The 22,176-nt window shown below is 43.3% G+C and overlaps 1 protein-coding gene across 1 annotated transcript; it reads left to right on the top strand.

The window, feature by feature from the left end:
• The first annotated feature begins 2,748 nt into the window (after positions 1 to 2,748).
• Positions 2,749 to 22,154, top strand: PDC (phosducin). Its single transcript, XM_033067639.2, has 4 exons — positions 2,749 to 2,960; positions 17,982 to 18,065; positions 19,701 to 19,861; positions 20,920 to 22,154. The coding sequence occupies exons 2-4, from the start codon at positions 18,005 to 18,007 to the stop codon at positions 21,442 to 21,444; spliced, it is 747 nt and encodes a 248-aa protein (XP_032923530.1). The 5' UTR covers positions 2,749 to 2,960; positions 17,982 to 18,004; the 3' UTR covers positions 21,445 to 22,154.
• Positions 22,155 to 22,176: the final 22 nt, after the last annotated feature.

Below are 22,176 nucleotides of genomic sequence, written 5' to 3'. Positions count from 1 at the left end.
CCAGCAATCAATTTTTTGGACAGATATTTTGTCTGAAATTACGGCATGTACAGTGCAGTCCCTAGCAGTGAAAATGTAAACTAAAATAAAAACATTTAGGGCATATTTTAACCTAAAGTTGTAGAAATGATACCTCACCAGAAGCAAGGAGGAAATAATAATATATATTAATATAATAATAATAACAACAATAATAATAATAATTTAAAAGCGAGAGAGAAAAATAAATAGGAAAACCCTAAAAATTTAATAAAGATTATGAGCTAAAGAAGACTAAATTATTTAAATTATTTCAAAATGTCCTTTTTAGGCCTGACAAAGCTTTTTTGGACATGCTAATTTAAAAGGTTTCCTCCATGGGCACAGTGGAAATTTTTAATGTTTTTTTTATGTTCCTGTGACTTGCAGCAGGAAGAACCCAGAGGGTGGTGGAGTTAAACCATGTCTAGGCCTTGCACCAAAATAAGAGAGCATCTCACAGTCTGAAGTTGCAAAAAATGGACAAAACGGAACAAAGTAGAAGGTTTAACATTTAGAAACCATGGTATTCAATATCCTGCTCAAATACAAAGCTATATCCAATAGAATGCTAACTTAAATCTTCAAAGAACTGGAAGTTGAAAAGCTTATATTTAGGAATTCCCTGTCTGGCCCCTTTTGCCTGTCTGTCCTCCTGTGGGGCCCTGGAAAAGTTCTATCAACTACTTCACTGCTGAATTGAATTCTGCCTGCACAATGCTATGATTTTATATGTTTTCACGGGGAATTAAATTTCTTGGTTTGCCCTTTGGAAGTGAGCTAAGTGAGATTCTCAATTTAATGGGATCTTCCATTAAAAATTAACAACTATCTCATAAAAGACATTTAGATAGTCCCTAAGGAAGTGAAAGTAATGAAGAACCTCGAATGAAATCTCTGGCAGCTCATGTACGTCAGGTAGGAAATAACTCAGGGCAGGTTTAGCAAAGAGAGACTCAGAGTCCTTAAATCCCAGAGTGGATTGGCTTGGAAGGGACATTTAAGCCCATCTCATTCCAACTTCCTGCCTTGGACAGGGGCACCTTCCACTGGGCCAAACAGGAAACAAAACCAGGCCAACAAGCAAAGAACAACTGTATATAAAATTCTACATAGATGCTGGAATTTGGGGATAAAAAATGTCGCTGAACTGGAATGTCTGATTTTAAAAGAAACTGTTGCCATTTTAGCTCTCTCAGAATCATGGGGTTTTTTAAAACTGGGGCTCCAGTCCAAGCTCCTGTCCAAGCAGGATCAGCTAGACCAGACTGCCCAGAACTCACCAGCTGGGTTTGAGAAACTCCAAGGATAGAGGCTCCCCAATTCCTCCTTTGCCACCTTCATGGTAAAGGAGCACTTTCCTCAGTTCACAGGAATTTCAGTCTGTACCCACTGTCTCTTGTCTCATCCCTGGGCACCATTGCCCAGGGTCTCTCTCTTTTCCTCATACCCAGCCTCTGGATATCCACAGACATGGATGAGATCCCCCTCTGTCCTCTGCTCTCCAAGCTGAGCACACTCAGATGTTTCAGTCTCTCCTCATACAACAGATGCTCCAATCCCTCTATCATCCCTGTGGCTCTTCCTTAGACTTGCTCCAGTGAGTCCAGCCCACACAGTCCTGCACTGGGGACCCCCTGACTGGACACAGCTGCTCTTAACAAGTACTCCGACCTCTGGAGAGCTTTCAGTGTCATCAGGAACAAAAGCCTGGATAACCTAAGCCACATCAGGAACAAAAGCCTGGGTAACCTAAGCCACCAGCCAGCCACTCCAGCAACCCCTCCAGAGACACAATTCCAAAAGCTCTGGGTACCCTGCAACTCTTGCTCAATATTCACATGGGGCAATAACCCTCAAGATTGCACCTATGAAGGATGTTCTCTATATAAGTTTTTTTAATTGGTTCAAGTTTGTTGATTTTGGCTAGTCAGGGTGGATAGGACAGGGGGAATGGATTTGGATAGGATAGGGGGAATGTCTTTAAACTAAGAGATGAGAGATTTAGATTAAATGTTAGGAAGAAATGGTTCCCTGTGAGGGTGGATAGGCCCTGGCACAGGGTACTCAGACAGGCTGCCCCTGGATCCCCGGATATTTCCAAGGATGGGGTTTGGAGCAGCCTAGGCTAGTGGAAGGTGTCCCTGCCCATGGCAAGGAGTGGCACTGCATGGGTTGTAAGGTCCCTTCCAACCCAAACCACTCTGAGATTCTGTGATATTCTTGATTGCAGAGCATCCAACTACATGTCATAGCCACAGATGTGGGCATTTAAATGCAAGCCTTCCATTTAAAACTGCTTAGAATTTAATGTTCCTTAATGCCACATAAGACATTTATATACTTCCATAGGAAAAAATTCTCCCTCCCCCATTTTTCACTAGCGCTCTGTCAGTGCTTAATGAGTGACTGGGTATGACTGGGTGATTTATTTAAATATTAGCATAATTTCTGTAAATACTTCTATCCTTTTTATAAACTGGAGTCCCATCACAGCTCAGAAATACTGAAAAGGCCATTTAGGTTGTATGGGCAGCTTTCCTGCACCCAGTAATGAGTTCTTACACCATTCCTATAATCCATCAGTAGATCTCCAGCATTTTAAATTCACCTGCTCTGCAATAGCAAGGTGCCATCTGTGATAGCTCTTGGGGCACAGTTGTTTTTCTCCCTGCCCAATTATATTTATGCACCAAATCCTTTAAACCTCTCTCCAGTCTGCAGCTTCATTGGCTCAAACTAATGAACAGAATTTTCTAATTCCCTCCTGATAATCCTATTACCTGTCCACAGCTATTTCTGCAAGGGTCATCATTTCAGAGGGATGTAAATCTGGGGCCAGGTCTCACTGTGGTCAGCTGTAATCCAGCTCCTCTCCTGGAAACTTCAAGGACATTGGTCAGCGCCTGGGAGCAGCAGAGCTGAGGGACTGAGCCTCTCAGGTACCGTGATTTTTATGTCCAAATCTTGCCTTTCCAGCTTGATTTCAGTAGGGGGGAACGGGAAATACAGTGTTTTGAAGATGTATTAGTGGTACAGGAAAAGTTCTAATAAAGAAATGTAAGTGATGGGGTGTCTCAGAAGAGCCTCACATTTGGCAGCATGGCTGAAGTGGGGCTGATGACATAACAACTACTGCCAGGCTCCCAGCTGTGAATTTGGCAGGCTGCTTTCACTAACCTGAGAACAACAAGCTGCCAGAGCTGTCATTATTTGTGCTTTAAATGAATGCATGGGCAGTGACTGGTGCTTCACTTCAGCTGGGGTCATCTGGAGAAAATGGAAATATATTAGAAATCAGATCCTGGATCTGCTGACAGTGTGTGTCCAGACTATTGGAAGTGACACCTGTAACTAATTTAAAAGGGCTTTTACATTCCTTGTGTGGAATCCTGTCTCTTTTTATTTGATTTTGGCATTGATTTGATTTAAAAATGGGATTTCTACTCTTTTGTAACCTACCTTTGAATACTAATCTGGATATAAGGATCTGAAAGACAATATAAAGACACCATTCTTTCTGCCTCTGCTGGGATGGAGTTGTGTGCTCTGGGGAAGGGTAAGTGAAAGACTCAAATATCTGGGAAAATCTCCAGAAAATGTTCATGTCTGGGCCCATTTTGGAGCTTCCAAGGAACTCTGAATGCTAACTTTAGAATTAATCCTTCTTAGTCAGGTATCTAATCTCAGCTTGGTTTTGCAAGAACTGTTTTCTTGCAAAAGAATGTTTTGGTGAGCACAAATATTGGTGTGAAAGGCTAATAACCCAAATGTACCAAGGACAAGACAATTCCCTCTGTAGCTGTTGTGACAGAACTAGTTTTAGGCAGATGACAGGTATGTAACTAAGGTTTATAAATTATGCATTGCATAAAAAAGATGGAGAAAAACCCCATTTTTTGTCCCTGAGAGATTGGTTTGGACAGCTGAGATCCCCAGGAGATGAGCATATTTTTAATAGGACAGGTCTGAGTGGTCAAGAAACCTTGGGGCAAAATTACACCTTGGATTCTTGCTTCCAGCCCTTTACACAAACAGTATCACCTGCACAATCAATGCAGGTTTCCTGCAAATAATTGACATCTTTTTGATCAGAGGGAATTATTTCAACCTAATCCATTCTTCTGCAGCTGATCTGTACCAGATTGCTAGAATTATATGGAAGTGCTTCATCCTGTTTCAGAGTGGGATTTTAAGCTGATCTTTGTTATAAATATTAAAGTCTAATCCTAGTAATTATAATTAAAGCGTAGCTAAAAGATGTGGAAATGCATTAGGGCATGACAAATAATCACCAAAATAAAACAGCTTGAGAGCAAGTAACATAGTTAAAGATGATTACTGTACACCACACACTATACAGGATGTCCAACTGTGGTTTTCCAGTGATAAAGGGAATTCCTCTCTAACAGCAGTGGGTCTCAAAGCCATCACAGGGTTTTCATATTCCTCATTTACAAAGTTCAAAAACCCTACAGGTATTTCACACCTTCAAAATACTCATGGTGTCATCTGGTCATACCCTCAGCTCAACTGCAAAGGTTTTTCCTGGGTGAATCACAGCACCAAAGGACATTTCCTGCCCCCTTCCAGCCCTCCAAAGCAAAACCAGAGCCTGACCAAGGCAATCAGTGGAGAAATAATTCTCCATAAATATTGCACTGGATTCCAGCATTAGGCAGCTCAGTGGGGCTGTGACTCTCACTCAGCACCAACTCCGTAATTTCAGAAGAATCTTATAAGTAGAACTGCAAGAACTTAGGAAAAATCCACATCATCCTTAGCTTCCCACCCCATTTTCTAGACCCATTGTGTTCTTTCACATAACCAGTGATATGACACCAGATTAATAACCCCACAGAAAACCCTCCAGAGACTGTACTGCCCACTTAGGCACTGGTGAGCAAGGAGAGGAAAGAAAATCAGCTTGCCTCTGAGTTTTGGTGTGTGTAAGGTGGCCAAGGGACATGGGGTACTCACCTGAGACTCTGATAACTGGCTTTCAGCACTATCCCATCTTAAACTGCATAAGAGGCTCACTCTAGGGCACATGGCCAACCAGTGAGACTGAATTATACCCTTAATTCTGAGCTGCTTGAATGAGCACAGTCTTCAAACTCAGTCCAAATACAGAGAAATCTCTCAGGGATTTAAATGTAAGCTGGAACATGTTATAAACCAACATATTATTGTGTTGAGCAGAATGCATCCCACAGCTCCTTCCTCGAATGCTCAGTGCCTGCAGAATTCCAGGCAAAGCTGAAGGACATCTCCACAGTCAGCATCCCAGTCCAGAGAAACTCCTATTTTGCTGCTTACTGGAATGAGGATATCAAAGGGATATGAGTAGAGGAAAACAAAGTGAAAGTGAGAAATAGGGTCTACCCCAAAACCAGGTGTGAGCAGAGTTGGCCAAAATTATGGGATTTGCACTTTCTGAGTGAAAGAACAAAATACAAACCAAAACAAAAAAACCCACCCCTTTCAACTTCAAGTAAAAGGCTTGGTGAATTCATGTCACCTCATGTAATAATGTATTTTCTTAGGCTAAAATGAAACATTTCAATTTTTCATTGGCATTTTTGTTATGGACAGACAAAGAAAATGAAGGCAACAACATGCAGAGAAATAATGATGAGTCTGAAAAATCGCTCTATATATTTGCCTGCCAAAACAAGGAACTCTTTTTTGATGACCCAGAACCCTTTCCAATCTATCAGACAGAGATCAGACAAATAAGAAAAATGCAGGAAATTGCAGTGAGCATATACCATACCATTTTTCTTGCTGCATTCTATCAGGGGAAGGGATGGCAGGAGCAGTGAGTCCTGCAGACAGAGCTCATCTTCCTCAAAAGCAATCTCTTTGTTTTGAAAACATTAAAGGAATGCATTCAAGTGGCATCTGGAAATGACATTTGTTTCTATTTGCATATCATTGCCATTTTAGCAGTGTAAATCATTCATAATGTGACATGATTAAAATATTCTTGAATTATTCCATTTGTGCAGTACTTTACAGAGTTGCTTTGCATGGAATTAAAGACTTTGCTGTAATTTGAGATGAAAACATGTTATCATAAAGGCTTGGCATTCTGGCACAAAACACCAAATAAAACAACTGGGGTGCTGATTCCTGTCCTTCTGAATTGCTGGAATCCCATGAAAACAGCTATTTCCAGCAGAACCCAAGGATAACCATTCAATCCCATTCCTCCCAGGAGCAGGGATGCTGTCCAGGCTTCGAGCAGTAACAGCACAGCAATCCCATAAGGAAAGCCTTAAAGCAAGGTGTTTTCAAGGAAGTGATGAGATAAACCCTTGGACCTCACCTCTCTGCAAGCACACAATGATGAACCAGCTTCCCTGGCAAATCCAGGTCCATGGTCACTGTTGGCCTCCAGTTCAGAGGGAGGGTCCTGTGAACACTCAGTGTCACACACAACCAGTCATGGGGTCAATTCTGTTCTGAGATGCCGGGCAGCAACACCTGCCAACTGCTCACCTTCACCCCATTCCATGCTGGATGTGCCCAGGTTTATTTTGTGACACTCCACATTTGGTCACAGGCAAGAGGCACATTTGGTAATATGGCTTACCTAAAATAGCTAGGCTATGCCTTAAGCCAAAGAGGATGAAGTAAGTGCTCAGAAAGAGTTAGGAGAAGTCAGGCTCTGCACAGTGCCTTCAGACCCTAGGGGGTTCCTCAGCACCCACAGCTCAGCCACCTCCAGCCCTTCACTTCCAGGGACCATCTCTGCCAAGGAGAGTGAATTTTGGTCCCCATTATCCATACCTGCATCCTCTCAAGCTGTGTCAAGCTCTGCAGCTCATCCAAAAAGGGTTTCAGGCCACGGAACCAAGCTGTCTCAGCAATGTCAGTAACCCTTAGCCCATGGCAAACCTCATACCAGAAAGTGTTTATCCATATCTGCCTTAGGGGACAAGTGGAAGATGCCTGGGGGCCAGAACAGGATGACCTTCAACACCCCTTCCAACCCAAGGCATTCTATGATTCCATGACTTAATTAATTTTAGAAAGTGGCTGTTTTTTTAAAGCAGAGTAACAATCAATTTAGGACTTCAAAATTTGATTATACCCTTCTGTTCAGTACGACTACTGGTGCATCACCCAAGACTCTCCTACAATGTTTAAAGTAAAGGGATTAATATAGATTTGCTGCCATATAGCCTAATCTACTGCTGTTAAAAAGTTAAATGAATTGTGATTTGATTTTTTTTTAAGAGACCTTGTTGGAACGCATCAATAAATGAGGCTCTTACAAACCGATTCATATTTGAGCTGTTCCATAGGGACAGCTAATGCTGCAACAGTCATTTAGCAAATAAATCCAAATCTCTGACATGATGGCAATCTGAAATAGCATGGTTTTTCTCTGATGTATGATACTCTCTGGGTTTGTATCTGAGTCTGATTCTCCCAAAGGGAGCGCTGCATAACTGCAACCCCAGTTTGCCTCACTTGAGTCTGAAAAGGAAGCATAGTAATTCTAATTTTGTGCAGTTTTACAAGCCACATGTAAAGATATTTACAAATTAGCTGATGAAAGCTCACCATTTATAATCACAAGTCAATCACATGATCCAAAGGAAAATGTGAAGCCTCTGGAATAACATCAATAGTATGAAAGCTCTCTGCAGGAAAGGGATAAACTTTTCTGTGAGGCTGACTGAGCACAGAAACAGGTTCCCAGAGAGGCTGTGCGGTCTCCTCCTCTGGAGATATTCAAATCCACCTGGATAAGATCCATTTGCTGTAGGGGGGGCTGGACTGGGTGATCTTGAGGTCCCTTCTAACCACAACCAGGATGTGATTCTGGGATATTCTGGGAAGTTACAGACCTGATGTAAACACTCCAGGGCTTTCAGTGATCACACAATGCTGTCTGTTTTGGCTTTCATCTTCTGATTAATAAAGGTAATAAGAGGAATACATTCCTATTATCATTGACTTCATGAAATCATAGTTGCCACAGGGATGTCAGGATCATTCAGTGAAGACAATGTTATTTCTGGTATTGCAAGCAAATGAGCAGCTGGTTGGAGCAGGACCTGGGCATCCATCATTTAATCAATTACAGAGTAACTCCATTTTTTGGTAAATAGTCAAGTTTAGAAAAAAAACAAACCAAAACCAAAACCACATCCAGCTGGCCATAGCTTTGCAGTTCAATTGAGGAAATTTTTTCTTCTCTTTTGGATATATTGAACCCAACTTCAGACTGGCAGCATCTTGACAGCATCTCCACTGCCTTTGAGAAATACAGAAAAAACATTAAAACATTTAAGAGAATTGAGGTAATTAATCTGTCAGATCTTCGAAGCTCTTTGGAGATGCACTCAGGACACTTTAGCAGAATACAAAAGGGAATGGAGGAAGAGGAAACACCAGGCAGTCACAAGGCAGAACTACTGCTTGGCTCTGCCAGTCCTACAGGAAGAGTTCCAAGGCAGCAGGCTGGAAAACACAAGAAATTCTTCAGAGCACAAGCTGAATCACAGAATTTAGGTTGGGAAAGATCTCCAAGATGATTGAATCCAACCATTTACCCAGCACTGCCAGGCCAAATCATGTCCCCAAGTGCCACATCCAAGGGCAGCCACTGTTGAATCCCTGCAGGGATGGGAACTCCACCACTGCCTGACCACCCAAGGTCACCTGTCTTTTTCCCTTCCATAGAAAGGTCTTGCTCTGCTGTGACTTACCTGACACCCAAATCAGCACCACAAGATGTGTAAATCTAATTTAACTGCCACAAAGTCAGTAAATATCCTGGTCAAGGGTATTTGCCCAGTGCCCTAAGCAGTAGATGGTTCACTCTTCTCCCTTCACTCAGGGGCTTTCTCTGGAAAGAGGAGGCCCAGCTGCAGAGAAAGGCACTAAATCAGTGAGAGAGGGTCAGAATTACAAGATAATCTAAATTTTTAATGATGGGAAAGCAGCAAACAAAATCCTCACACATCTCAGAGGATAGATGTTAATGCTCAAAGCCAGGAATACAAAATACATCAATATGAAAGCTGTTGTAAATAATTACAATTTTTAAAAATTGCTTAGCTCTTGAGTCTGAGATAAGGACTGTTTAGACCCTACTTTAGAGGAAGCCTGTTGGCTAAGTCAAGCCTGCTTTTTCCAAATGATGGTAACAAAGTGTGGCTATTAAAAAGTAAAACCAAATATTCCTACTGATTTATAGTTACAAATAGACCTCTGAAAATAACATCAACCAGCTAAAGAGAAAAAAAAAGCCAGAAAAAAAACCCCACCAGAAATAAATTTATAATTCTAAAACTATTTTTAACTGCTTATTGTGGGCAATTTTTTGCATATCCAGAGCTTTAGGAGGTATTCTTGGTCAAACCCTTCCCAAAAGAGACAGGGATGCTCTTCCAGCTTCACAAGCATTGACTCCTCTCAACCCTGTCCCACAGGCTTCTTTTAGTTTTTGATGGAAAGGAGAAGTAAGAGTTGCTCAAATTCCTCACAGGATAACTACTTCTAGACCTTTAAATAATCTCACAACAAACTCAAGTTCCTTTCCGTGTCCAAGTACCAACCATCAACCTCTCCAAGCTCCTGTCTCCAGTCACTGCCAGAGTTACAGCTCCGACAAAAGATATTTTTGACAAATTACAGGGATTATACACATTGCAAACATCTGTTCAGCTTGGGAAAATAATATGCACAATCTCTCCCCTGGGCTTTTGCTATCCATCATGACTTTGCTAAATACAGCAACAAACTCCAACCAAGGCTCTGAAGGATGTGTCAACTTTAGCAAATGTGAACATGGAGTTCAGAAACTCACACTTAAATATCAACTGAAAACTCAGCCCAGACTCCCAGAGCAATGTGGTGAACTGTCCAATCCATCTGACAAATCAGACTAGGCATTAAGGTTAAACATGGATTGAGGTTTGTGCCCTTAAATAATTAGCATTTGGAAATGTTGGCTGTTCCCTCTCACTTCAAATAGATATTTTCTCAGTATCCAGCCACCCTCCTCTTCCACCCTGCTTGATACAGCCAAGTTTGTTTAAAAAGAAGATAAATCAATAATAGGTTTCCTGGTGGAATAACTTTTTTAAAAGGATTAATTCATCACAATAGTAACAGTGATGGAGCTGCTCCAACAAATAAGTAACATGCCCCAAAATTCAAATTCCAAGTTTCAAAAGATATTCACTGCTTCATATACAAAATTAAGCTTTTCCAAATAAAACTTTTAGGTTAATGCTAAATGAAATTTGACAAGGCAAGTACTGGCAATCCTAATACTATTGCCATAATAATGACAACTGTAATTTTTCCTCAAAAAATAAATCAAGTCCTCTTTTAAAATATCTGCATACTACCTTTCCAGATAAAACTGTGGTACTCTGGTATAAGTGAATCATAGAATCACAGAATCATGAAGTGGCTTGGGATGGAAGAGATCTTAAAGCCCGTCTGGTGCCACTCCCTGCCATGGCCAGGGACACTTTCCACTAGCCCAGGTTGCTCCAAGTCCCATCCAACCTGGCCTTGGACACTTCCAGGGATCCAGGAGCAGCCACAGCTTCTCTGGGCACAATGTGCCAGGGCCTCCCCATCCTCCCAGGGAAGAATTTCTCCCCAATATCTGATCTAAAGCTACTCTGGCAGTTTGAAGCCATTCCCTCTTGTCCTGTCACTGATTGCTGTGATGGCATTGAGCCGATTTCCTGTTTCAAAGTGCTATCCAGAAATAAATGTGCAATCTAGAAAAGATGAATCGTTGCTGGTGCATAATTTTGAAAGACTAAAATGAAGGGGAAGAGAAAGGGATATTTATTTAATCCTATGATCTTGCAGCTCAACAAAACATTGAAGACAGCAGTAGTCACATAAGGCATTTCCTAATTGGCAAAGCCTTAAGGATAAATGAAACATTGGACTCATCTATTTAAAATGCGTCGACCTCACAAATCAAGAACAGAATAACTCTGCTAAAGCGGATAGAGGGAATAATCCAATCCCATAACCCTCTCATCAGTCCCAGTGACGTACTCCCTGCATCAGCCCAGTCTGCTTTATGTTTTATTCCCATCATATGACCTCTTTGCTAGCAAATCAAGTCCTGGCATAGTGTTTTGAAATCATGGTTTTTTCCCAGCCACGGTGACCTGATCACTCCATGATACACTACATGTTTTCCTTGAGGTGAGCCCACAATGTTTCCATTTTGCCACATAATCAGCCTGTCTTTGCACCTAGGGATGACACAAGCAGTCAAAGGAGGTTGGCTCTTAAGCCTGTCTTTAGCCACTTTCCTGTAAGGGACCTGATTGCCTGTGATGCAAGGGGAGCTGCAGGTGCTCCGCATTGGCTGCTCCCTGGCGCAGGGCCCAGGAGTGGATCATGGAAGGTGCTGTAGGGCTTTGAGCAAAGGGCTGGAACTCCAACCTCGGCATTGATCTTGATTACTTAATGCTGCTAATACCTCCTGCAAACCTCAGGGCATCCATGACCAAGGATTCTTGGAAACCTGTCCCTGCTGCAGGCACAGAAGGATGCTAGCCCTCCCAAGGGTACATGAAGAGTGGAGGACTTCCTCCATTCCACTGCCCAGGCAGGGGAAATGATGCCTTCTCCACTTCCATGTTACTTTACTCAATCCCCCCAAATTTCAGGAACCTGAACATTTTAAATCCATGCCTGCTCCTTCTCTTGTCTTGCTTGCTTCAGAAGCTGCCCATGTGTCAGGTACTTCTGTGACTGTTACTTGCCATTAGAGAGAGAATACAGGAGCAATCAGGGAGGGAATTCTGCAACTGGGAATCAGGGGAAAAGGGCAAGAAGCAAGATTCAAATTTGTCCTTGGGAGAGGGAAGTGCTGCTCAAGTTCAAACATCTTCCCAAGAGCCAAGGGAACACTTGGAGCACATCCCAGCTGAGTACCCACCCACATGGAGCTCAACACAGAAATGTGCAACCACATCTCACTGCCAAACACCCTTCAGTCTTTCAGTTTTCACTGTCCCCCTCAAGGGTCCCCAAAACATCACACTTCCCAGCTCACCAGCAACGTCCCACTGACCACTGGGGACTCACAGCCTGCTGCTGACCTGCTTACCTAAACCCTGACACAAACAGCATTTTCAGCAGGATTTGCACAGATGGAAAGCAGCACATTTGTTCCTAGAACATGTTTATATTTACATAAAAATATTACTCATGTTCACATACTGGACTAGCAGCAAAAACTCTTATATTGGAAAGCAAGTTTTATTTATTGGTTTTGTCCTTTGCAGAATGCATCTTGCCTTTTACAGTTTGTTTATGGATACTTTTCTTTTAATTTCCTTCTCTTCTGTAACTATAACTCACAACTACGAGACGCTATTTTTGTATTTACAGCTGGAATCCTTTACAAGGATTAAATAAGACTGCATTACAAGTACACAGCTATAGTGCTTTACTCCTGAGCTACCTCAGAAGATATGAGCAAGAGAAGAAAGTAAAATTGTAATTTTTGGTAAACAGGGACATCTCTATGAAGGCCAAAGACATAAAATTATGCCCCATTCCTAGAAGTGTTCAAGGCCAGGTTGGAACAGGGGTTGGAGTAACCTGGGATAGTGGAAGGTATCCCTACCATGGCAGGGAGTGGCTGGATGGGCTTTGAAGCCCCTTCCATCGCAAGCCATTCCATGATTCTGTGCTTTACTACTAAGCAGAAAACCTTATTCCATATTGGACAAAAAGGAACCACTTCATTAAATGGTTATTTCTACCCTGTAGTAAGGCTGGCCCACTGTAGTGGTTTCAGTTTGAAACCAGGCAGAAACACCAATTTTGTGGTTTTGGTTCATCAATTTGAGATTTCTCAGCCACTGCACCAATTTATGTGGTGGGTCTAGCGCTGGCTAAGTCACCAGTGCACCCACTAGGATTATTTACTCATTTCCTGCTGTGAGATAGGATTAGGAGGAAGGCAAAGCAGGCTCAAACTCTAAAGGGCATAAAGGAAAACTATTAACAGAAATAAAAAGAAAAAGTAATAAGAATCAGAATAAAGCCTTCAGAACACTTCTCCCCTACACCCACTCTTCTTTCACACTGACAACGCACAGAAAACAAATCAGTCAGCTTACCATCTCTACAATAGTCTTTCTCCAGTTCACTTAGGGAGAGGAGTCTCTCTTGTCATGCTGTAGAGACTTCTCCACAAGAAACAGTTTTCTAGTGGCTTCAAAGTCACAGGAAATCAGCTGCCCAGGAGAATGAAATCTGATCATTGTGTAGAAGTCCCTCCCCTCAACTTACAGCTTTCCCCACAGCTATTTTCGAGGGCTCAATCTTTGACTAATGGGGTACACTTTTAAGGATGAGCTCTTCAGAAGCAAAGGTTCTCTTCATCTATCTCTGAGATCATCTTCAGCACTGGGAACAGAGGTCTTCTTCCCTGAGGGCAAAGGGTCTCTCTCCATTCAAACTTCTCATGGGATCACAGCTACTTAAACATCTGCTTGTTCAGCATGGATGCAATGTGAACGCTCCACCCTCTCATGCTTCTTCTATAATTTACAGGGATATTCAATATACCATAGTCCATCACCATAGCTTACAAGGGAATTGCAGCTTAAGGCATCTCCTCATCTTCCTTCTTGTCTGACCTCGATGTCTATGTTGTTTCTTTGTGTGTCTTCATCTCTGTCCTTTTCTTTCACTCAAGAGAGAGAATTGATGTTTGCAGGTTTCATCTGTTCAGTGAAAGAGTTAATATCTTGCCCGAGGCCTGCAGAGGACGATGTGATCCCGCTGAGTGGTGGTCGGAGCTGCTTACAATGGAGAATTTTTTGGTGACTACGCTGGGCCTGGGCCAGGATAGCAGGGGCCCAGTGGGAAACAGTGATGGCTGCTCTGGCTCCATGGCTGTTTTCTGGCTTTTGCTGCATTCAGTTCCAGCCAAGGGCTGATGGCCTTCCCTCCCCCTGCCTGGCAGCTGGCAGGAGGAAGCCTGGCCTGGCCCGCAGCTGCTCTTGGGGCCCGGTGGTTTCTGGTGACATTCAGGATTCCAGCCGAGCCACGGGCCAGTCTGGCCACGCTGGGTGGGGGGAAGCAGCCAGGACCTCAGTGGACCATGGCCTCCTCTCCCCCTGCCTGGTGGTTTCTGGCAAAACTCAGCAGCGGCAGCATTTCAGCCATGCCAAGGGCCCGCCTGGCCATGCTGGGGAGGAGCCCGGCCCGGCCGCACTGCACAGAGGCAGGGCCCAGCTCAGCCCGGCCCAGCTCAGCCCGGCCCGTGGGCCGCGTGGGGCCTGGCCCAGCCAGACTATCACCTGCTGAGAAGCCAGAACCAAAAGAGAGATTCCCAGGGCTTTTTCATTTTAAAATGTGCATTCACAGAGGGGCGTTCAACTCTCTCAGTGGTATAACAGCTGTCAGTTCTCAAAACCAATCACTGATTGGTTTTTGTCAGACATAGAGGAGCTCTCAGTAGCTCCTCTCAGAAAAGTTGCTTCCATGGGTTGGCTTCAATCCAAAACCAGCACACCCACCCAGTTTGACACCAGAGAAATGAGCAGCAGTAACAGGAATTCTGCCTCTGATCTACAACAGGTCCAGAGCTCACAGAAATTAAATGGCAGCATCAGGCCTACACTTTGCATTTGGGTTTTTCTTGCTGAAGAAGATTTTTTGGACACAAAAATCTTCTCCATTTTGTCACTCAGAAAATCTGACAGGAAGACAGGAAAGTAAAGAACTTATAGAATGATCAGTCTCTTAAAATACATACATAAAGCCCCCAAACTCATAACAAAATAGGGCCTAGTGCATTGATGACCCACAGACCTGATAAGGAGAAGTTGTTACACCCATTTGAACTTTTCAGGAACCACTTTCAGTCATCAAAACCAATGAGAAAAGCTAATGAAAACACAGAAGATTTTCTAAATTAGCAATTTACCCCTCCCCAGAGACTGCTGTTCATCTGGAATGTCAGAACGGCACAAAGGGGAAGCTTGGGATCAGTACCAATGGCAGCTCATGGGCTGGAAGGTCTGTGGATGCTTCCTTAGAATTAGGAGACATAACTAACTCCAGTGATGGCATTAATTATCATGTCACCATCACTGCACATCTTCCCACTGTGTAACAAAACACCCTCTCAGGGGACTCTGTGCTCCCACCCTGAGCCAGTTATATATTGGGATTGAGAGACTGTAACTCATTTAATAATGAATTACATTATTTAAAAAAAAAAATAATCAGCTGTAAAGCAGTAAGGAATCTGTAAAAGGAGGTTGGGATGGCCAGGGATAGTCATTCTCCAGGACAATCCTGCTGAATCCAATCACCCCATGCAGTGAATCACTGCCTCTGAGTCTTGGGCCTAACAATGCTCTTAGACCGACTCAGGTCGATGACTTTAGTCAGGTGACCTTAAATTTCTAAAAGACAACACTATCAGTCAACAAATTATGACCCACTTGCATCCATGAGCCTCTCCATGGGGTTACTGCTCTTGCAAGAGCTGCCATATGACGCAGAGAAGGGTTCCAGCCATCCCCATGCCAGGCACACCAGGTCCCAGCATAGCTGTAGAGGCAAGCAGGTGGCACCTCTTCATCTGAGATACTCGTGATGGACCATCCTGACCTACTCTGTGACACTCTCTGTTGTACTGACTCAGCCTTACACATGGACGTTTCCTCACAGAGGTATTTGCACAACAACAACCTCCACAGCTGGCAGCACCCACACTTCCCCATTTATTAGGAAGCTCATTTTAACTTTGGAAAATGCTGCTTACCTGGCACATAAAAGAACAGCTCCTCACCACCCCAAAAAAAAAAATCCCAACCAGCCACACAAGAGCTCCACCTCAACCCTTGACAAGAATGTGGGAGAGCTCCCTGCCCAGGTGATTGCCTGACTTTGCCCACACACGACATGCAAGAGCTTCCGCTGCACTTTCCTTGAGGAGAGCCAGCTCAGCCTGGAACGCCCGCCCATGGACCACCCTGTCCATGTGCCTTGTCCTCAGCTGCCTGGTTGGGAAACACCTGGCTTGGCAGCCCCATTCTTCCAGGGCTGAGATAAGAATGACAAGGATTTACAGCCCCACTGAGCTGAAAGGGGAACAGTTTGCATGCCTGGCTCACAGCTCACAGCCCAACTCAGCCATAGGGACAGGATTAAGATTTAGGAATTCCCACTCCCAGCCCATGGTCACCCGCCCAGCCTGTGCACGACCAGGGCTGCTGCCTCGTGCCACACTGCAGAAGAATGGTGAAACACAGCCTTTATGCTGTTATGATTCATCTAATCTTCACAGATTTATGGGGCACAATAGATCAGTAACATAAATTTTACAGAGACCTTTCATTTGTTAAGCAATCCGTTCCCACCTCTGGGAAGAGAGATGTTTCACTAAAAGCACAGTCAACTTTTCAGGTTTGAGCCTACAACTGAGTGCTCGAGTTTGATACCCCGTGCTTTCCAGCTCAAAGCTCTGAAACAGCAAAGCACACAGAGAATCAACCCCTCTTGTACCCCCCAGAACAAAGAAAATCCACAGCAGTGGCAGCAGCCAGAAGAGCTTATTGTCAATGTCCGTGTAAGGCAAGGCAAGGAATTAAGGGTTTGACCCAGCATATATATCTGCTCATCCCTGGCATGGCAAAGATTCTTAGTTTTGCCTAGTGAGAAGGGATTAGCTTCAGATTTCTATTTCAGAGCGAAGGGAATAGCAAGTGATCTGGTAATCTGGATCTATGAAGCAACAACAAACTATCTATAGAGCACCCTAGAGAATTTATACTAACGAAGCTTAATTCATTGCCTGCTCTTCTTCCAAACTTACTTGCAATGTTTCCCACAAGTTTTGATTAATTGTCATAGGTACATGCACGGAACAAATTATTTGCACATTTGTCAATCAGCTTTAGTCCCAATACATCAAGAATGAGATACCTTGTGTCATGCTCAGCCGTTACTCCACATTATCCCTTGATGGTGCTATGGAAAAATGAAGGCACATACATTGCTATTTGTCATTCCAGTCTAACAGCCAAGCAACCTTTGCATAAGGCAGTCATAGCATGAGAACATCTTTGCTACTGTGAAGTTAAACAAAGCTTAACTTAGCACTAGAACAGCTGAAACTAGTCTAGACTTGATGGGAACACTCAAATCACCTGCCCTTAAGACTTCTTGCTGCTCTGTGGTTGGTCTGGTACCACTGATCTGGGATCATGTCCTCAGTGGGAACACTCAAAGTAAATGTGTTTCTCCATCAAAAACTCCACTGTAAGAGATAAAATGAGTGTGGTGAATCACAGTGCCCTGAGACTGTCATCTGTCTCTTTGGGTTGCCTGGTTTATGGAAAAGATAGAACAAGAAAATGATTTTGATTTATAACCACTATCAGTTTGCTGGTTTGCAACAAACATGGCCCAACCAGCTCCAGGATGTTCAGAGGTCTCTTGCACAACCGGTCCAAATATTTGGCTCCATTTTCTATGGAAAATGAGCAATTCGGGCAACCCTTAAAAAGAAATACTTATAGCACTTGGAAAATTAATAGGGTGCCAGTTCCAAGACAGATATATTAAAAAAAAAAAAAACCAACCAAAAAACAAAAAAACCCAAACACTCCGTACACATTTCCATGGCAGGAAGTTTTACACCCACTATTTCCCATGACCATGTCCCTGATATTCTCCAGTGACTTAGAAGGAACAGCATAATAAAGGAACCCTCACCTGAGAATCTGGCCAGACACATTTTTAAGGACACTGACATATATCCCAATTGCTTTCTGTAGGTCAATGACATGCTCCATAATTACCATGTGTATCTTGATCTTCACTGATACTCACCAGCTACAGGAAATTACACACTGTGCTGTGCCTGCTGCAAATTTATCCCTTTATTATCCTCTTATTAACTGTTCTCCCTTTGGGACTTGCAGCATTTCCTACTCCAGCCACTGAAATGGAAGAAAATGCCAACACCAGCTTGGAAGAAGACTTTGAAGGACAGGCATCACACACAGGCAAGGAAATTAACTGGGTTTTCTTCCCAAAACCAAGTTAAACTGTCAGTGTTCACTGGGGAAGACCAGAATTCCAGTTGTTCCAGTGGCCAAACCTCTTGCACAAAAACAGAGGTTCCAAAGGCAATGAGAAGCTATTTTGGGCTAAGTGACAGCCCCCATGGAAGGCAGGTAGCACCAAACATTGTGCTGCTCCTCCTCAAACCTGAAGCAAAGGGCAAACGCAGGGGACACTTGACAAAGCCACCAAGGGCCATGGCCCAACATGGCTCCTGTTGGTTTATTGCCTCACTCCTGTGGTTCATTGTTTCACTTTGCTGCCCAGGAATAGAGAGAAAACAACAAAAGAGCAACAAAACCCACACTCCTACATTAGAATTAGGTGATAACGTTTCACTAGAAAGGCAAAATTATTTTTTTCTTCTTACAGAAGGAACACTCTGTGCTAAAAATGCCCCTTGTGGCAAACACAGTACAGCATTTAGAAGCTTTAAAAGAAGTCTCCCTCAAAATGATCATTCTTTTTAATCCAGTGCTAAATCACCAGGATTTTTATAAGTACTGATATTGTGTTCAGCTCTACAGCTCCTCCACCCCACTGCCAGGTAACAGGATGCCAATCATTCCCTCCCTCTGCTCCAAGGCTTCTTTTCCTTGGAGCTATAATGAATGCAGTTCTTGTAATAGCTCTGGGGTGCTTTCCCAACCAGTCTTGCTACTGTTGGCCAAGGTTATGATATATACACAGGATGGATGGGAGTCTGAGCAACAGAGCTAGTGGAAGGTGTCCCTGCCCATGGCAAGGGGTAGAATGAGATGAGCTTTATGGTCCCTTCCAACCCAAACCATTCTATGAAAAATACATACATACATACATACATACATATATATATACACATACACACATACACATACCACATCTCACTTTTATCATATCTTCCTTGAGAAAATGAGAGCTGCTTACCTGGCCTTTTCTAAATTTTCCATAGGAAACTTCACCTTTGAAAACACTGAAATATTCTTTGGTTTTGCTTTATAATTTGAGATGCAAATTCAATGTTTTCATTTTGAAAAACAGCACTGGAATTTTGAAATTTTTCCCCCCAGTTTCAAAACTTAAGCAGTTTAATGAAGCAGCTCCAAAGACCAAGATCATTACAATCATGCATTACAATCAGAATAATCATTTGCTTTATGGGTTACTCCTCCAGTGAACAGGTGTTGTTTGGGGTTTTTAAAAATACTCTCAAATGTCCTGCATTCTTAGTTTTACACCGAGTCCTTATGCACATTTAATATTTAAATTGTAGTGAATATTTAAATTAATATTTTAATACCCTGTTTATAAAAAAATTAAATATTTATCTACAAAACACCACCTTTGTCCAACATGGCAGTTTTATCATGTTTCAACATCCTCATCCATATTAACTGCTCATGTAGTTCACAAAAATCCTTCCAAAGTATCCTGACGGGCATCAGATCACCAAAATGATCCAGGCGAGAAAAACCCTCTTTCTTTCTTTGTGGAACACATTGATCCAAAAGCTCTGGTTCTCAGAGCAGCAAAGAACATAAACTTCTCAGGAAACCTCTTGTTGCAGCCACTTTCTCAACCAACTTCATCTCTCTTAGGGCCCAAAGGTGTGATCAATGACTGGAGGAAGTTCAAATTAGAGAGCGAAGATGGAGATTCCTTACCCCCGAGTAAGAAAGAAATGCTTAGACAAATGTCTTCACCACACAGATCTTTCAGCAGAGATGATAAAGACACCAGAGAGAGATTCTGCCGTAAGGTAAGAGAAGCAAAAGGAATTAACTTTGTCTCCACAGAAAATCTTGAATTTTCCACTCAATTTCTGTAACTTTAGCAGAACTTTCACAATGCAGACAGAATACCGATGCAAAACAATGGAGCTGGGGAGGGGGCTGGAGCACCAGGAGTGGCTGAGGGAGCTGGGGAGGCTCAGCCTGGAGAAAAGGAGGTTTAGGGGGGAACTTTTTGTCTCTGCACCATGCCCTGACAGGAGGGGGCAGCCAGGGGTTGGGCTCTGCTCCCAGGGAACAAGAGACAGGATGAGAGGAAATGGCCACAAATTATTTCAGGGGAGGCTTAGATTGGATATCAGGAAAATTTCTTCTGCATAAGGTTGGTCAAACATTGGCTGCCCATGCATTCATGGCATCACCATTCCTGAAAGAGTCCAAAAAAATAGGAATTTGGTGCTCAGTGACACAGGTTAGAGGAATATTTGGCAGTGCTGGGTTAATGATTGGACTTGATTATCTTAGACGGCTTTTCCTACCTTAATTAGTGGCTCTGTGATTCTCTTTATCCAGTCCTCTCTCAAGCAAAGGGTAACCAATAAAATCAGCAATGTATTTCACATCTATCACAGCACTGCTTTACCTTTCTTCCTCCCTTCCCTGCCACAATGGTCTATCCTTGGTTAATGCAATGGAAAATTTTTAGCAGGTTTAAAAACCTATAAGTCAGGATAGAGCTCTGAGCCTGAACATCACTCATGACCACTTACTAATTCTGAAATGGGGGGAACCAAACCCCCCAATAACACAGGAATTAAACCTGCTCCACTACTGGCAAAATTTCCACCAACCCTTGAGAGATCCATAAGTTTTTGCCAAATGTGTCACTGCCTTCAGTATCATCATGTTGCCAGGCAAGTGTTGAGACAGGATCTTCACCGGTCTCTCAAGACCTCCTGGAGTCACTGCAGGGAGTGATGGTTCTTCTGGTTCAGCTTTTGGTGCTCTCCAGACAAGAGGTGGGCCTGTCCCCATTCCAGCTCCAAGGGGTTCCCAGTCACTAACCTCACTCTCTGGCTATCCACAGATGAGCATGCAGGAGTACGAGCTGATTCATGCCACGCAGGAGGACGAGAGCTGCCTACAGCAGTACCGCAAGCGCTGCATGCAGGACATGCACCAGCGGCTCAGCTTTGGGCCCAAGTTTGGCTTCCTGTGCGAGCTGCAGAACGGGGAACAGTTCCTGGAGGCCGTGGAGAAGGAGCACAAAACCACCACGGTCATCGTGCACATTTACGAGGACGGCGTCAAGGGCTGTGAGGCCCTCAACAGCAGCCTGACCTGCCTGGCAGCCGAGTACCCCACCGTCAAGTTCTGCAAGATCAAGGCCTCCAGCACGGGTGCCGGGGATCGCTTCTCCAGCGAGGTGCTCCCCTCCCTACTGGTCTACAAGGCAGGGGAGCTCCTGAGCAATTTCATTAGTGTTTCTGAACAGTTCAATGAGGAGTTTTTTGCTGTGGATGTGGAGGCTTTCCTAAATGAGTATGGGCTGCTACCTGAGAGGGAGCTTCCGGCGCTGGGAAATGGTACAGATGAGCCAGATGTTGAATAATTAGAGCCAGAGTCCTCACTGCCTCCCCTTCCCCTTCATTCAGCTGTAAATGAATGTCAGTAACACCCATCCCGCTTAGAGAAGGCTGTCTTTGCTGACTTACTTCTAACAAATGAAGATATAAAAATTGTTTAACTGTTAGCATGTGAATTCTACTTACAACACATACAGCTGGCAGTCTTGTACATATTTCTATGCCAGCCACAAGTAATAGGAAGAACAGCATTGATATTTAAGAAATATAGGAAAAACAAATTAAAAATTGAGGGCCCATGCCTGTCTCCACAAAGCACAAGTCCTTCATCTCAGTGGGGACAGGACTGGTCCATCCCTCTGTGCACACAAAAAGCCATCTCCATGCTCTGGAGTTACAGCAAATCCTGGCCCAATTCAGTTCTACCAACTTTGGGAGGAACAAGAATTTTAAGAGCAGACAAATAGCCCAAAGTCCTTGCATTCCTAAATGGCTCAAGTACCTAAGTCATTACTTTATTCCACATTTAATACTCAATACTGATGCAAAGGGAGAAGTTAGATTGGTGCTTCTGTAAGTTTTTCACCCAAAGAGCTGACACACACACAACATCAGCTGATTTCAGTTCATCAGTGCTCTCTATGCTGAGCAGCAGCATTTAAAATGCCTGTGAGTTTCTGGAAAAGTATGCTATGCTTATGTAATAACTCTCAATAAAGCTTATCAGTGCTCAAAACCTGCCACTGGAAGTGTGAAAT

Source organism: Catharus ustulatus, chromosome 9 (genome assembly GCF_009819885.2).
Source record: "Catharus ustulatus isolate bCatUst1 chromosome 9, bCatUst1.pri.v2, whole genome shotgun sequence".
NCBI classification, from domain to species: Eukaryota; Metazoa; Chordata; class Aves; order Passeriformes; family Turdidae; genus Catharus; species Catharus ustulatus.
Note: the sequence above shows the minus strand (reverse complement) of the source record. Positions and strands in the feature narration are given on the sequence as shown.